Source organism: Aotus nancymaae, unplaced genomic scaffold (assembly GCF_030222135.1).
Source record: "Aotus nancymaae isolate 86718 unplaced genomic scaffold, 86718_ANA_hifiasm-v0.15.2.pri h1tg000089l, whole genome shotgun sequence".
In the NCBI taxonomy this organism is placed as follows: domain Eukaryota; kingdom Metazoa; phylum Chordata; class Mammalia; order Primates; family Aotidae; genus Aotus; species Aotus nancymaae.
This window is the reverse complement of record NW_026988504.1, coordinates 2,986,664-3,003,763: the sequence shown is the minus strand read 5'-3', so window position 1 is coordinate 3,003,763 and position 17,100 is coordinate 2,986,664. Positions and strand designations below refer to the sequence as shown.

Below are 17,100 nucleotides of genomic sequence, written 5' to 3'. Positions count from 1 at the left end.
GTGTCTCACACCTGTAATCCCAGCACTTTGGGAGGCCAAGGCAGGCTGATCACCTGAGGTCAGGAGTTTGAAACCAGCCTGGCCAACATGGCAAAACCACGTCTCTACTAAAAATAGAAAAATTAGCTGGGCGTGCTGGCGCCTGGCTGTGATCCCAGCTACTCGGGAGGCTGAAGCTGGAAAATCACTTGAACCCGAGAGGCATAAGTTGCAGTGAGCTGAGATCACGTCACTGCACTCCAGCCTGGCAACAGAGTGAGACTCCATCTCAAAAAAAAAAAAAAAGAAAAGAAAAAAGAAAAAGAAAGAAAAAGAAAAGTGAAAGTGTGAAATGCTCAGATACCCCAGGTTTCTCAGAGACTTTTGTATTTCTTTTCTTTTTTTTTTGAGATGGAGTTTTGCTCTTGTTACCCAGGCTGGAGTGCAATGGCGCGATCTCGGCTCACCGCAACCTCCGCCTCCCAGGTTCAGGCAATTCTCCTGCCTCAGCCCCCTGAGTAGCTGGGATTACAGGCACGTGCCACCGTGCCCAGCTAATTTTTTTGTATTTTTAGTAGAGACGGGGTTTCACCATGTTGACCAAGATGGTCTCGATCTCTTGACCTCATGATCCACCCGCCTCGGCCTCCCAAAGTGCTGGGATTACAGGCGTGAGCCACCGTGCCCGGCCGACTTTTGTATTTCTTTATGCAATGACCAGTCAGGTGCAGCCACAAGGGGAGACAGAAAAAGGCTCAGGAAAAAAAGAGAGTTTATTGTACTGACAGGTCCTAGAGACAGGAGGTGCAGCACGCCACGTAGGGCCACGTCAGAAGACACCAGGGTGGCCAGGAGGAGAAGTCAAAAGCTAGAGGATGGTCTAGGCCACAGCCTTTATTGAGGTTTTCATGACAGGCAAGGCGGGGAAGGGTGACCTAGGCAGTTTCATCAAATGTGGAAACTGTGCACCCTCCTTTTATGCTATCCACTCTTGAGATTCCACAGACGTTCTTTGCGGACTCCCACCGCTGTATTTACTGCACCCTGAAGCCGTTCCCACGGCTCACTGTCCTCTGGGATTTGCCGTCTCCTCCTTGCTGTGTTTCATTTTGTATCGTTTCTAGTGCTACATTTTATCCTTGTCTCTGAGATGCCTCAGCTGTTGTTCATTGTATCAACTGCTTGTTTCATTTCAGACACTGTGGTTTTCATTTCTAGAAATTCAATTTGAATCTTTGTTTCCTTTTTTTTAGACACAGTTTCTCTCTGTCGTCCAGGCTGGAGCACAATGGCACGATCTTGGCTCGCTGTAACCTCTGGCCTCCCGGGTTCCAGCGATTCTCCTGCCTCAGCCTCCCGAGTAGCTGGGATTACAGGTGTCCGCCACCACGCCCAGCTGATTTTTTGTATTTTTAGTAGAGATGGGGGTTTTGCCATGTTGGCGGAGATGGTCTCGAACTCCTGACCTTAGGTGATCCACCCACCTCAGCCTCCCAAAGTGCTGGGATTAAAGGCATAGCTACCCCACCCAGCCTCAATTTGAATGTTTGAAAATGTATCTTTTACATTGTTACTTAACAGTCTTAATGTTTCCTCTAGCTCTTTAAGTAAGTGGAATTTGGTTACAGTTATTCTTTTAATGTCCTGTTAATTAAATTGCGTTTGGTTACAGTTACTTTTTTTTTTTTTTTTTTGTGAGAAGGAGTCTCACTCTGTTACCCAGGCTGGAGTGCAATGGCTTGGCTCACTGCAACCTCCACCTCCTGAGTTCAAGCAATTCTCCTGCCTTAGCCTCCTGAGTAGCTGGGACTACAGGTGTGTGCCAGCACACCTGGCTAATTTTTGTATTTTTTTCTTTTTTTTTTTTTTGAGACGGAGTTTCGCTCTTGTTACCCAGTCTGAAGTGCAATGGCGCGATCTCGGCTCACTACAACCTCTGCCTCCTGGGTTCAAGCAATTCTCCTGCCTCAGCCTCCTGAGTAGCTGAGATTACAGGCATGCGCCACCATGCCCAGCTAATTTTTTGTATTTTTAGTAGAGACGGGGTTTCACCATGTTGACCAGGATGGTCTCGATCTCTTCACCTCGTGATCCACCCGCCTCGGCCTCCCAAAGTGCTGGGATTACAGGCGTGAGCCACCGCGCCCGGCCCTTGTATTTTTTTCTTTAGTAGAGATGGGGTTTCACTATGTTGTCCAGGCTGGTCTTGAACTTCTGACCTTGTGATCCACTTGCCTTGGCCTCCCAAAGCGCTGAGATTACTGGCATGAGCCACTGTGCCCCGCCTGGGTCTTACTTTTAAGCTTTGTTCGCTGGACCAGAGCAGTGTTCATTCTAGGGTGAGCCTCACCTGGCCCCCCAGCTGATTTTGTAAATAGTTTCATTGGAACAGCATTCCCATTCGTGTACGTTGTTTGTGTCCGCTTTTATGCAATGATAGGCTTGAGCAGTTGCACCAGAGACCTGATGGCCCACAAAGCAAAAAGGTTTTAGCATTTAGCCCTTTACAGAAAAAAATTTGCCAACCCCAGGCCTTGGGCTAATCTTCCCCACTGCTGAGGTAAAACCTCAGGAGCCCCTGATGCTCCATGAATGATGAGGGTTTTTCACTCTGGTGTGAGTCCTGGGATTGTAACCCTCTTCGTGTCTCTTCCTCACTGTGGGTTTGGGTCGTTTCCGTCCAGCTTTGCCTCACCCGGTTCTCTGCTGTACGCCGAGGGCACCACTGCAGATGTCTGCAGCTCCGTCCCCGGCCGCCCTGTCTGCTCCTGTGACCTGGCTGTCAGCTCCAGCCACAGGCCTCCTCCGACTCCCTTCCAGCATTGCCTCTGAACTCAGGGAGACCCCTGGGCTCTGCTAGGGGGGCCCCCTCCATACACAGAGAGACCATCGGAGAAGCCGCAGCCAGCCATCAGGGCAGTGACAGACGCACCTCCCTTGTTTACCCTGGCCGTCCCGCCTGCTGCCCGGCAGCTTGGAGGCCGCTGTTTGGGGCAGGGGATAAATCTATTTTTTCCTCCCCTGTGCTTTGAGGTGGACGTACCCCGGGCACCTGGTTTCAGAGAGTCTTTGATGCATTGTGCGATGTGCGGTGGCCTGGAGCTTGGCAGTGGGTACACGTGCACCTGTCCGTGGCCTGCGGCTCTGCTGAGCCACTTGCTGTGCTTGTGCTGCCACGTGGCACTTGTGTCTGGGCCGTATTTCCCAGAGTGCAGAGTGAGGACTGTGGCCCAGCGGGGGCATCTTCTGCCCCTGGGGCGTCTGCCCCAGTCACCTGGAGGCAGCTACACTACCCCACACTCGCCAGAGTAGGGTCCTGGATGCCCCTCTGCTTCTCTCCTAGCTCGCAACGCCCTGGTGGTCTCCTTCGCGGCCCTGGTTGCGTACTCCTTCGAGGTGACTGGATACCAGCCTTTCATCCTCACTGGGGAGACAGCTGAGGGGCTCCCTCCAGTCCGGACCCCGCCCTTCTCAGTGACCACAGCGAACGGGACCATCTCCTTCACCGAGATGGTACAGGTGGGCAGAGCCAGGAGCCAGGATGGCGTGGCCCCTACCCTGTTGCGTCTGCTGGGTGCCAGGGGGTCTGAGGTCAGTTATTAAAGAATCCCAGGTCAGATGCAAGCTCAGCGAGCTCAGGGATGTTACGTTGTGTTCCCGTCCGGGGCGCAGGGGCGCTTCTCCCGTTGTGGACTCCAGCCGAGGATGAATGTGCTGTGTTCCTCCCAGCACATTCAGACACATTCTGGTGCCTCTTCAGACAAGGAGGGGCATCCTGCAGCTGCCGAGCACTTGCCCCTGTTTCCTGTGGGTGAGGGTGGCCGTCGCTGCCTTCGTGGGTCACAGCCCTTAGGAAGGCCACTCACCATCCCTCTCTCCTCTCTCAGGACATGGGGGCTGGGCTGGCCGTGGTGCCCCTGATGGGCCTTCTGGAAAGCATTGCAGTGGCCAAAGCCTTCGGTAAGACTCCCGTCACCCACGCCCCAGGCCTCCCCGTGTGCTGGCTGGGCTAGGCCTGCCTGCTTTCTGGCTCGCCTTCATCTGTTCTAGTTTTAGAAACTTGAATTTGTATCCAAGTAATAACATGCTCATGATACACACGTACATATGATGTATATATGATAAAAATGGCTCTATAACAAGCCACCGTCCCCCCACCCCGCGGTGTGCGGTGAGTGTTTTAACAGCCCGCTCTTTGTGGAAATAAAAGGTTTTGGTTCGTGGCCCTTTCAGACGTCCGTGGTGTAAATGCTGCTGACTGAGTTTAAGTGACAGGGACATCACTGAACAGGGAGTTTGCACGTGGAGCTTGGATGAGACGTGCACGGCCACCCGTATTCTGTGGCGCCTCCACCACGTTGCTACCGTGGGTGCGAGTAACCTCATCAGCGAGTCAGATGCCAAATCACTTCAGAAATGGCGAGTTCCAGGTGTCGTCTTCGGGCCAGGCGTGATGGCTCAGGCTTGTAATCCCAACACTTTGGGAGGCCAAGGCTGGAGGGTCGCTTGAGCTCAAGAGTTTGAAGCCCACGTAGGCAAGATAATGAGACCTCGTTTTTATTAAAAATAACAATTAGCCAGGCATGGAGCACCCTTGCGGTCTCAGCTCCTTGGGAGGCTGAGGCAGGAGGATCAGCTGAGCCAGCAGGTCGAGGTGGCACTGAGCTGTGACAGTGCCTCTGCACTCCAGCCTGGGCGGCAGAGCAAAAGCCTGTATTATCTGTTTAATTGAAAGTTTTAACTTAATTGTAATAATGACTGTGTTTCTTAACAGGCTCACAAAACTCCTAAACACTGAACAACAGGCTTCATTCAGCTGGCTGGGCCCCTCGGCCGGCCCCTCCTCTCCCCCAGGGAGGCAGGGAAGCAGTAATCCCCTCAGTGTCTAGGCTGAGTCAACATCTCTAGATTCCCTTCTTGCAGGTTGTCTGTCACTCGCCCAATCCTGTCACTCGCCCCATCCTGTCACTCGCCCCCTCTCCTCTCCTCGTTCTAACTTGTCACCGTTATTGAGTCTTTGCGCTTGGCTCCTGTTGCTTCTAAAGGTTGAAGCTCAATTAACAGTGTCTGTTATTGCAAGTGCGTGAATTGTGTTACAGCCCAGTCCAGGCTGTGCCAGCATAAAGCTCCTTCTCCCAAGTCCCAGTGCACTGACCCTTTCCCCCTTCAAAGGAGATTCTCGTTTTGTTTTTTTTTTTTTTTTTTCCATAAGATGGGGTTTCACCATGTTGGCCAGGCTGGTCTTGAACTCCTGACCTCAGGTGATCCACCCACCTCAGCCTCCCAAAGTGTGAGGATTACAGGTGTGAGCCACCACGCCCAGCCCTAAAGGACATTCTCTCTCTCTCTCTTTTTTTTTTTTTTTGAGACAGGGTCTCACTCTGTGGCCCAGACTGGAGTGTAGTGGCACAATCTCTGCTCACTGCAACCTCCACTTCCCAGGTTTAAGCAATTCCCATGCCTCAGCCTCCAGAGTAGCTAGGACTACAGGTGCGCACCACCATGCCCAGCTAATTTTTGCATTTTTAGTCAAGGTGGGGTTTTACTATGTTGGCCAGGCTGGTCTCAAACTCCTGGGGTTCTCAAGTGATCTGCCCACCTTGGCCTCCCAATAATTTTTTAATTGTATATAGAGACATGGTCTCACTTTGTTGCCCAGGCTGACCTTAACTCCTGAGCTCAAGCAGTCCTCCTGCCTCGACCTCCGGAAGTGCTGGGATGACAGGCATCAACCACTGTGCCCAGCCAATTTTTACATTTTTAAATAGTTTGAAAAAGTCAAAAGAATAATAATATTTTGTGCTATGTGAAAAGTATATGAAATCCCGATCTCGTGTTTATAATTAAAGTTAGCTGGAGCGCGGCTGTGCCCGCCTGGGGATGTGCTGCCTGTGGCAGCTTTCACGGAACCACAGAGGCTTGCGTAGCTGCAGCAGCCACTGCGGGACCCACAAAGCTTAAAATACTGACAAGCTGGTCCTTTACAGGAAAGTGTGCCAAGCTCTGAGGTAGATCCGGGCTTTTGTGCTTCCCCTGGAATCTTCGCCTGCTCGCCTCTCTGAGGTGGCTCATCTTAGACTTTCCAGTCATCTCAACTGGTAATCAGAGAGGTTTCCAGTTTAAAATGTTTTTCTCAGCCAGGCACAGGGCTCCCGCCTGTAATTCCAGCACTTTGGGAGGCCAAGGAGGGCGGATCACTCCACCTCCAGGGTTCAAGAGGTTCTCCTGCCTCAGCCTCCCGAGTAGCTGGGACTATAGGTACGCGCCACCATGCCCGGCTAATTTTTGTGTTTTTTAGTAGAGACGAGGTTTCACCATGTTGGCCAGGCTGGTCTTGAACTCCTGACCTTGTGATCCACCCGCCTCGGCCTCCCAAAGTGCTGGGATTGCAGGCGTGAACCACCACACCTGGCCATTTACATGTTTTCTTGTTATTGTTATTGTTTGAAACAGGGTCTCACTGTGTTGCCCGGACTGGAGTGCAGTGGCATGATCTCAGCTCACTGCAGCTTCAACCTCCCAGGCTCAAACCATCCTCCTGCTTCAGCGTCCCGAGTATCTGGGACTATAGGCACATACCACCATGCCTGGCTAATTGTTGTATTTTTTGCAGAGATGGGGTTTTGCCATGTTGCCCAGGCTGGTCTTGAACTACTGGACTCAAGCAGTCCTCCTGCCTTGGCCTCCCAAAGTGCTGGGATTACAGCTATGAGTCGCCGTGCCCAGCCTGTTTACATGGTGCTATACCTATTCCCACTCTGATAGACTCAAGCACACGTTTACATGTGACTGTTTTAGATGTGTATTCACAGTTACATTTATAAAATTTATTGCCGTACGTAGAAGTTCATGATCTGTTTTACATTTTGTGACTGTTTTCCAGCGATGTTGAATATCAATGACGGTCTTTACTGTTCCTTCCCTTTAGCGTCTCAGAATAATTACCGCATCGATGCCAACCAGGAGCTGCTGGCCATCGGTAAGACCCCAGTCACAGGGACGACCCCAGCCACAGGGGAGACCCCAGCCACGGGGAAGACCCCAGCCACGGGGGAGACCCCAGCCACCGGGAAGACCCCAGCCACGGGGGAGACCCCAGCCACGGGGGAGACCCCAGCCACCGGGGAGACCCCAGCCACGGGGGAGACCCCAGCCACGGGGGAGACCCCAGCCTCGGGGGAGACCCCAGCCACGGTGGAGACCCCAGCCTCGGGGAAGACCCCAGCCACGGGGAAGACCCCAGCCACGGCAGAGACCCCAGCCTCGGGGAAGACCCCAGCCACGGGGAAGATCCCAGCCACAGGGAAGACCCCAGCCTCAGGGAAGACCCCAGTCACAGGGAAGACCCCAGCTGTGGGCCTCCGGGGCCCTGGGCCCACCACTCTGTCTCCTGCATCATAGGAGGACTGTGATGGTGGTGATGAATTGGGAGGGCAGAGGTGGCTCCAGATGGGCTCTTCTGGAATTTTTTTTTTTTTTTTTTTTTTTAAATGGAGTCTTGCTCTGTCACTCAGGCTGGAGTGCAGTGGCGCGATCTTGGCTCACTGCAACCTCCACCTCCTGCATTCAAGCGATTCTCCTACCTCAGCCTCCTGTGTAGCTGGGATTAAAGGCGTGCACCACCACACCTGGCTTATTTTTGTATTTTTAGTAGAGACGGGTTTCACCATGTTGGCCAGGCTGGTCTCGAACTCCCGACTTCTGGCAATCCACCCGCCTCAGCCTCCCAAAGTACTGGGATTACAGGAATGAGCCACCGTGCTGGCTCTTTTGGAATAGTAATAAGGATTCGTTCCCAGAGCTCCACACTGTTCAGTTGAATCCCTAAGAATACAGAGCTGACATCTGCTGTCTGTCCTACCACTTACTGAGCGCCTGCTGCATACTCGACCCTGACATCTGTAGCCTCGGTCTGCATCCAGGAACACCTGGAGTGTCCCACCTCGGGGAGGGTGGAAGCTCAGAGGAGTCTTCTGGTTGTGCCCGCACCCTCCCTTGCGACTCGCTCCAGGCAGGGGCAGGTGGATTCCTGAAGACTTGGGGGCCCCGAGTTGCCTGCCTGTGGATGGGGTCGTGCCCGCTTTCACGGTTGAGTTTCCTCTCATTATGTCTCTGTGGGCTGACCTGTTAGTGGTATATTTTGAGACCACAGTGTGAATCTTCAATTCGGTTATCATGACTGAGTCGTGGGTCCCAGGCCTTCCTGCCTTTCCTTCTCGCCCCTCGTGAGACTAGCGTGCAGGGTAACCCAGGGAGCACCGTGGGCTCCTAATTTCACAAGAGCCATGTAGCTTCTTCACAGCAAAGCGAGTGACCCAAGTTGGGTCACAGAAGGACGTTGCCCGGGCTCCTCTCTGAGCCGTGGAGAACGAGGCGTTGTCCAGCTGAGTGGTGGAGCATGGGCTTCCCAGGAAACATGCTCTCAGGCCAAGAAAATCCACAGTCTCCCCCGAGCCCTCACCAGTGAATCTCCCAAATGTGACACAGACCATCCCATTCCTGTTACTTTCCTTTTTTTTTTTTTCCTGAGACAGAGTGAAACTCTCACCCAGGCTGGAGTGCAGTGGCATGGTCTCAGCTCACTGCAACCTCCACCTCCCGGGTTCAAGCAATTCTCCTGCCTCAGCCTCCTGAGTAGCTGGGATTACAGGCACCTGCCCCCTCACCCAGCTAATTTTTGTATTTGTATTTTTTTAATTAATTTATTTTTGAGACGGAGTCTCACCCTCTTACCAGGCTGGAGTGCAGGTGCGCGATCTCGGCTCACTGCAACCTCTGCCTCTCAGGTTCAAGTGATTCTCCTGCCTCAGCCTCCCAAGTAGCTGGGATTACAGGTGAGCACCACCACACCTGGCTAATTTTTTGTTGCATTTTTAGTAGAGATGGGGTTTCACTGTGTTAGCCAGGATGGTCTCCATCTCCTGACCTTGTGATCTGCCCGCCTCGGTCTCCCAAAGTGCTAGGATTACAGGAGTCAGCCACCTCACCTGGCCCTTTTTGTATTTTTAGTGGAAACGGGATTTCACCACGTTGGCCAGGATGGTCTCGAACTCCTGATATTTGTTGATCTGCCCACCTTGGCCTCCCAAAGTGCTGGGATTACAGACCTGAGCCACAGCCCCTGGCCCTATTCCCATTACTTTAAAAATACCACAGAACTATTCTAAGGGCACACTGAGTTCCAGGAATGAGACCCACACAGAGTGAAGGTCACGGTTACCATGGCAGCCGTGGGACTCCTTGATCTCAGGCAGGCCAGGCTGATGTGGGCTGATGTGCACCCACGAAGGCCAAGCTGGGAGGGGTTGGCCCGTCAGCATCAGCTCACAGAGCCGGGTCCCCAACTCAAGCTGTTGCAGAGTGAGGGCGATCCCGTGCAGCCTGCAGTCACCACAGGCCTCTGCCGAGCTCTCCCACCCCTGCATTTCCGTGCCCTAGTCCCTGTCTCTCAGGGCCATGAGCCGGGCCATGGGACCCGGGCCGGTGCTGACTTGGCCCCAGCAAGAGCCGTCTTGAGAGCAGGCCCTGCCCCTGTGAGACCTGACACCCCCCCGTGGGTCTTAGAGAGCAGGAGGGACTCTGGCCTTGGTGGCACCCCAGGTGAGACAGATGCTGGTGGCAGCGCGGGGTCCGGCTGAGCAGTGATCCCCGTTCCCGGGCCCCAGTGATGCTGCGGCTCAGGCTTTGTCTGGCATAGGGGGTCAGCATCACCTGAGGAGACAGTGTACCTGCCACCGCCTCCAGCCTCACCGTGGCTGTCGTCTCGTGAGGAGTGCTGGGGTTGAAGGGAGCTGGGTGGAGAACGTGGTGGTCACTGGCCTCCCGAGCACCCAGGGTTTGTCTTACAGGCACCTCCTTCTCAGCTGTCACGCCCTCCTGGGTGGTGAGATGCTCCCCTCCGTTCTGCGTGGGGAAGGCGTTTCTTCGTCACACAGGAGAGGCTGGGTGACAAGTGTTTGAAAGCTGGGACCTGGCTGGGCACGGGGCTCACGCCTGTAATGCCAACACTTTGGGAGGCCGAGGCAGGCGGATCACCCAAGGTCAGGAGTTCGAGACCAGCCTGTCCAACATGGCAAAACCTCGTCTCTACTAAAAGTACAAAAATTAGCCAGGTGTGGTGGCTCACACCTTAGTCCCCGCACTTTGGGAGGCTGAGGTGGGTGGATCACCTGAGGTCAGGAATTTGAGACCAGCCTGGCTAACATGGCGAAACCCCATTTGTACTAAAAATACAAAAATTAGCCAGGCATGGTGCTGCACGCCTGTAGTCTCAGCTACTTGGGAGGCTGAGGCAGGAGAATCACTTGAACTGGGAGGCGGAAGCTGCAGTGAGTCGAGATCCTGCCACTGTACTCCAGCCTGGGCAACAGAGCCAGACTGTGTCGCAAAAAAGTGGCCAGGTGTGGTGGCTCATGTCTATAATTCCAACACTTTGGGAGGCCAAGGTGGGCGGACCACATGAAGTCGGGAGTTTGAGACCAGCCTGACCAACATGGAGAAAGCTTGTCTCTACTAAAATACACAATTAGCTGGGCGTGGTGGCTCATGCCTGTAATCCCAGCTACTCAGGAGGCTGAGGCAGGAGAATTGCTTGAATCCTGGTAGCAGAGGGCGTGGTGAGCTGAGATCATGCCATTGCACTCCAGCCTGGGCAACAAGAGTGAAACTCTGTCTCAAAAATGACTGTGTGTCTGTAAGAGTGTGGCCTGCTTTCTTCCTTCCCTGAAAAAGTGTGCAGGCTCAGGCCCCCAGGATGATTCTCCTGACCCTGCCTTCCTGCCCCGCTTCTGGGTTTCTGTCCCCCTCCCCATCTCCTTTCCCTCCGTCCTGTGTGTCTTCCCTCCCAGATCAGCCGGTCTTGCTTCCCCCACAGGCCTCACCAACGTGCTGGGCTCCCTCGTCTCCTCCTACCCGGTCACAGGCAGCTTCGGACGGTGAGTGACCCGTCCTCCTCCTCCGTTTGCCCACGTCGGACGCCTTTACGTTGATATCCTGACGAGTCTGCCTGCCCTGACCCCGGTGCCCTGTCAGCTGTGAACTCTCTGTGGAGAGGAAGGGCTGGGGTCACCCTGCTGTCCCCCAGGGTGTCCTCTGTTTCTTTACTCTCATAGACAGTCCTGCAGTTTAGTACTAGAAAGTCCACTGGGTGCGGTAGTACACCCTTGTATCCCATTTACCCTGGAGGCAGAGGCGGGAGAATGACTTGAGCCCAGCAGGCTGAGGCTGCAGTGAGTTGTGATTGTACCTCTGCACTCCAGCCTGGGCGACAGAGCAAGACCCTGTCTCTAAAACAGATACTGGAAAGTTCCCGGCACGCCAAAGCCCTCCTAGCTCTTGGTGCCAGAGTCAATTCCTAAAAGGATGTGGAGACAGGAAGGGCTAGCTCTGCCCTGAAGTCAGGCCTGAGGTTTATCCCAGACACCCTAGGGCCCTTCCTCAGTCACCAAGACAGCAGGGTGGGGGTGACCTGTGGCTTTAAGGAGGGAAGGAGGGATCGCCTGGCAGTGCCCGGTCGGTCCCCCAGCTGCTGACACTGACCCTGCTGGATACGGGGCCCCCACCTGGATGGGCCTGCAGGCCCCCGAAGGGACGCGTGCTTCTGGAACACGAGACTTGCGCCTTCCTGTAGTCAGGTGGCCTGTCTGACCACACCCTAAGTCTCTTGGCCTCAGCCCCCTTGCAGTCCCCCTGCCCTGCCACTTCCTAAGCCGTGCTTGGAGCTGACGTCCCCTCGGAAGGTCAGCCACAGGGGTGTGGACTGAGGTTCCCCCGTCCCGGCCCCTGCTGACTGACGGTCTCTGTGTTGCCTTCCAGGACAGCCGTGAATGCTCAGTCGGGGGTGTGCACCCCGGCGGGGGGGCTGGTGACGGGTGAGGCCCCCCTGTCTTCCCCTGGTGCCCTCAGCCCTGAGAGTGGGAGAAAGGGAGGAGGGGGCCCACAGAGATGTCCCTTTGGCTTATGGGCCATGTGCCCCGGGACTGCACAGGGACTTGGGGGGCCACATGGGTGGGGGGACCACAGGAGACTGAGCAGGGGCTGGGGGCCTTGGCACTCGTCGCCCTGTCCCCACTCCTGCCCCGGTGGGCTCCTCTGAACAGGAGGCTGCTGCGCTGCATGTCCCTGAGTCACCCGTGTCCCCCCGCAGGAGTGCTGGTGCTGTTGTCTCTGGACTACCTGACCTCACTCTTCTACTACATCCCCAAGTCTGCTCTGGCCGCCGTCATCATCATGGCCGTGGCCCCGCTGTTCGACACCAAGATCTTCGGGACGCTCTGGCGCATTAAGAGTATGTCCTTGTCCCTGCAGGGGAGAGCGCTGTGATGTGGTGTCCGTGAACACGGAGGGTGTCATTGGTGCTACCCCATTTTCCTGCAGCCGCAGCTCCGGGGCTAGGGCTGGGAAGTCAGGCTGGTCCCTGAACGGAGGACTGGATGGCCAGAAGATGGCCCCAGAGATGGCCCCAAGTCTCAGCAGGAAGAGCTGGAGCTGACAAATGGGGTCCTGAGGGGAGCACTGGCCCGGGGGAAGGTCCCCTCCTGATCCCTCTGCCCCATTCCTGCCCTCCCTGCTGCCCGCCTCTAGCCACCGCTCTGCCTGGCCCAGCTGGGGGAGGGACAGGAGACGTCCCCTGGTGACCTGCAGGGGCAGCGGAACAGCCTTGCACTGTGGCTCTAAATGGCTGTTCCTTTAAACACATTTTATTTTCTTTTGTTTGTGGAAGGAGGATGGAAAGGGTTCACATAGCTTATTTGGCATTTTCTGGGCAGCCCCAGCAAGTTGCCAGGTGAAAGGATGGATGGTTTTCTCGCATGCCCATTGCATGCCAGGGAAACAGAGGTTCAGCCAGGGTGGGATGGGCCTGACTCATGCGGTGGAATCCCCCAGGCCTGAGCCCTGAGCCCGTACACTCACTGTGTCTCCAGGGCACCCCAGGCTGGCTCTGTGCCCTGACAAGCCCCTGCTGCTGCCCTCCCAGAGGTTGGAGGCCGGGGACCAGCTGGGCATGTCTCACCTGTGCTCGGTTCAGATGGGGAGGCGGCCATTTCCTTCCTTCGGCTTGAAGCGTGGCCTGGTCAGCAGCTGTTGTCCCCAAGTCCTCAGGAGTCCCTTCGGGGGCTGCTCTGGGTCCATGAGACCTCTACTCATGTGGGGGGCAGAAAGCTGTCCCGCTGGTCAGCGGGGCCATGTTGGGGGTCGGGTGGCCGCTGGGCGCCCCTCAGCTACACCCTTGTCTTAGGGCTGGACCTGCTGCCCCTGTGCGTGACGTTCCTGCTGAGCTTCTGGGAGGTGCAGTACGGCATCCTGGCCGGGGCCCTGGTGTCCCTGCTCATGCTCCTGCACTCCGCAGCCAGACCCGAGACCAAGGTACCCGCCTGTGGCCTCGGGGGCATGCTGGGGGCAGGATTCCTGGGTGTGGTCTTATGTTTTGAGGGTCCGGGGTGATCGTGGTCATGGGTGCTGCTGAAGGGGACCGCTCGCTGGCAGGTGGACAACCACGTTGCTGTAAACCATGGCGTTCTACTGCATGGGGCTGTGGGGGTCTACCCTTAGCGCCCCGCTCCCAGTCCCCTCCAGTGTGCTGGGTTGGGTGGGGGGCTTCCCACTTGGGACAGGCCAAGCCTGGTGGAGGCCGCCGGGTCAGACCTGCCTCCAGGACTCACTCCTTCCCACAGGTGTCAGAGGGGCCGGTTCTGGTTCTGCAGCCGGCCAGCGGCCTGCACTTCCCCGCGGTGGAGGCTCTGCGGGAGGAGATCCTAAGCCGGGCCCTGGAAGGTGCGTGGGCGGGGGCCAAGGTGGCCCGAGGTCACCTGTCACTCCCCTGTTCTCTGTCCCCAACTCCCAGCTGTTCAGGACTCCAGGGCCCTGTCCCCAACGCTCTCCAGTCCACAAGGCTTCAGACATCTCCGAGTGGACAGGATTCCGCCCTGTGGGCCCTCAGCCAGTGACCGCTGCAGCAAGGGTGGCGGTTCCCCATGTGTCGCTCCTTCCCTGCCCCTAAGTCCCGTTCCTGTTTCTAGGGGGCTGATTTTAGGGGAGTCAGGGGTCTGTCAGTCCCAGGAGGGAAACAGCTGCAGCTGTCACCAAACAGTTGTGTCTCTGGTCCTGCCGTGTGAATCCCCCAGCTGGGCGACTCAGCCCCCGTGAGATGGAGCACCTGGCCTCTCTGGCCTCTGCTCCTGGCTGGAGCCTCCTTTGGTCTCTGCAGCGCGGCCTCGGGCTGCTCTGCGTGGCGTGACCCAACTCCGGCCTGTCTCCTCAGTGTCCCCGCCACGCTGCCTGGTCCTGGAGTGCACCCATGTCTGCAGCATCGACTACACCGTGGTGCTGGGGCTTGGTGAGCTCCTCGAGGACTTCCACAAGCAGGGCGTCGCCCTGGCCTTCGTGGGTCTGCAGGTGGGTGCGCCATGGGCTGCCTTGGGGTCATTCCTCTGCCCCCTCCTGTGGTGAATGTGACATCTCTGGGGTGATGCTGGATGGTCCCTCGGCCGGCGCTGGCTCTAACTCTGATTTAAAAGGTCCTGTCCCCATCTGACCTTCCTCATCCCTCCCTGTGGAATGGGGAGCGGTGGCCCCCAGCTCTCTGAGGAGTCACATTATGGCTTCATTTCCCCAGTGGTCACTGCCACGCTGTCCTCAATGCTGGGGACACACAAGTGAATGAGGATCAGTCCCTGCCCCTGCTTTCAGGGGAATTATATTTTAGGAAACAAAAACAGACAGGGAAGGCCAGGCACAGTGACTCACGCTGAGGCAGGTGGACCACCTGAGGTCAGGAGTTCGAGACCAGCCTGGCCAATGTGGTGAAACCCTGTGTCTACACCCTCGTGTGGAGGTGAAGCTATACCTTCCTGGGAGGCTCTGAGATTTCGTGTCCACCAGGCCGCCTGCCTGTGTGCTGCAGAGGAACATCCCTGCCCTGGCTAAAGTCTGTCTGTCCCTCAGGTCCCCGTTCTCCGTGTCCTGCTGTCTGCTGACCTGAAGGGGTTCCAGCACTTCTCCACCCTGGAAGAAGCAGGTGTGCGCAGTCAGACATCCTGCAGCTTTGGTGATTTTGCAAAAATCCTAAATGCTTATTGTAAAAAATACGGGAAACTGGCTGGGCGTGGTGTCTCACGCCTATAATCCCAGCTACCCAGGAGGCTGAGGCAGGAGAATCGCTCGAACCCAGGAGGCGGAGGTCGCAGTGAGCTGAGATAATCCCACTGCACTCCAGCCTGGGTCAGAGAGTGAGACTCTGTCTCAAAAAAAGAACAACAACAACAGAAAAAACAGAAAACCAGCTCCGCTCCAGTCCACTTTGGTGGGCACTGCAGACTCCTCCCCTAAACATGCGCGTGTACCTGTCTGTCACTGTGAGGATATGTGTTTGCAGTTTTACATAAGCGGGATCATTTTATACCTGGTGCTCTGCGATGCACATTTTTCATGCAGAAGGTTGGAAGCATGTTCTTCCAGCCGGGAGTCCACAGCCCAAGGGATCGGGACACAGCAGGGCCAGGTCAGGAGATCCAGAAGCCCTGGGCGAGGAGGGCCAGGAGGGACGGGAGCAGGGTGGGCACTGGTCCCTGAGACGGCGATGGGAGGGAGTCTGAGCAGCAGCAGGTGTCAAGAAGAAGATGGGGCGGAGAAGCAGAGCGCCCACCCCAGGCCACACAGCAAGGTCCAGAGGGTCCTAGGCCCCAGTGCTGGGCCTCTTTCTCTTCCGATGACGTCACAGCTGATGCAGGGTCAGCTTCGTGAGAGTGACAGGTGGCGGATGTTGTAGTGGCTTCGTCGGCTCAATGTGATGTCAGGGAGATTCCCCCACGTTGTTGCAGAAGCAGCTCAGATGCAGTGCACTGGGGATGGATAAGCCAGCTGTGGCCTGGCTGTGCGGTGGGAGGGGACCCTGAGCAGTAAGAAAGGGCCATGAGTCACCTGGAAAATATGCTTACAGAGACTCAGGAGAGACCCCCCAGAGAGCGATGCTGGCCTGAGTGGCACACAGCTCCCTCCCTTCTGTGCACCTTCCAGGACCCTGAAAACCCCTTCCGTCAACTGACCCATCCTCTCTTCTGAGCTGTTAGTACCTGAAAAACGTCTTGTATTTTCTGCAGAGAAATACCTGAGACAGGAGCCGGGGACCCAGCCCTACAACACCAGAGAAGACTCCGCTCCAGAACACAAGATCGCCCTGCTGCAGGCGTAGTGGGGCCGCCGTGGGCCTCCACGGTTTGCAGGGTGTTCTGGAAGGTTCTTGTCACTGTGATTGGATGCTGGATGCCACCTGATAGACATGGTGGCCTGGCTGAGAAACTGCTGAGGAGGAGAAGGAAGCCAGGCCTGGAGATCCATGGGGGACCCACCGGCTTCCTGTGGGTTGACTGGAAAATGACCTCGCCGCTGTTCCCTGGCATGACCGTCTTTGCAAGAGTGGTTTGGAGAGTCTTCTAGAATGACCGACAGAGTGAAGAAGCAGGGGGCCAGGGGTTTCCGGCCTGGGCTGGGAGAGGTTTCGGGGCGGGGCAGGCAGGAGTCTGGGAGGCGGGAGGGACAGGACAGCACAGATGCTCCTCATGGCGACGGCATCTGTGCTCTCCGAGAGAAAACCAAGGTGTGCCCGAGGACGTAAAGTAAAGAATTCAGTGTTTTCTAGATGGAAAAAGTGATGGCTTCGGTGATTTTGTAAAAATCATAAATGCTTATTGTAAAAAGTGTGGGAAATCCCCGCACGCCCTCCCCCACCCCGTCCACTTGGGGGGTCACTCCAGACCCCTTCCCGACACGTGCGTCTGTGCCTCTCCGTCAGCATGTGGGTGTGTGCTCACGGGTTTACATCAATGGGATCATTTCATACTTGGTGCTCTGGAACCCACATTTTTCATGCTGTCATTTGCAGTGAATTATTTATTGTGATAATAAACAGCATTAGAATACCTGAGTTTTTAGTGTCCGCATGGTATATTGGTCTATCTGTGCACCATCATTGACTTAATGGGCCCTCTGTTCAGTGTGTGCGTGGGTTAGGGACGGGATCGTGTCCCCTCAAGATGTGTAGTGGAGGCTCTAACCCTCTATGTGACTGTGTTTGGATGCAGGGGGGTTGGGGGTAACCAGGGTTTACTGAAGGTCATAAAGGTG

General features: G+C 55.9%; 1 protein-coding gene across 5 annotated transcripts in view; it reads left to right on the top strand.

The window, feature by feature from the left end:
• SLC26A11 (solute carrier family 26 member 11) overlaps window positions 1-16,900 on the top strand; it is a 30,340-nt gene extending 13,440 nt beyond the window's left edge. For all 5 annotated transcript variants that reach the window (XM_064369574.1, XM_064369573.1, XM_064369571.1 and 2 more), the window contains exons 7-17: window positions 3,323-3,498; window positions 3,867-3,939; window positions 6,908-6,958; window positions 10,853-10,913; window positions 11,794-11,849; window positions 12,125-12,265; window positions 13,217-13,344; window positions 13,653-13,752; window positions 14,240-14,373; window positions 14,923-14,995; window positions 16,077-16,900. In XM_064369574.1, the coding sequence (XP_064225644.1) occupies window positions 3,323-3,498; window positions 3,867-3,939; window positions 6,908-6,958; window positions 10,853-10,913; window positions 11,794-11,849; window positions 12,125-12,265; window positions 13,217-13,344; window positions 13,653-13,752; window positions 14,240-14,373; window positions 14,923-14,995; window positions 16,077-16,168 (1,085 nt within the window). In that variant the 3' untranslated portion in view covers window positions 16,169-16,900. The remainder of the gene's footprint in view (window positions 1-3,322; window positions 3,499-3,866; window positions 3,940-6,907; window positions 6,959-10,852; window positions 10,914-11,793; window positions 11,850-12,124; window positions 12,266-13,216; window positions 13,345-13,652; window positions 13,753-14,239; window positions 14,374-14,922; window positions 14,996-16,076) is intronic.
• Window positions 16,901-17,100: the final 200 nt, after the last annotated feature.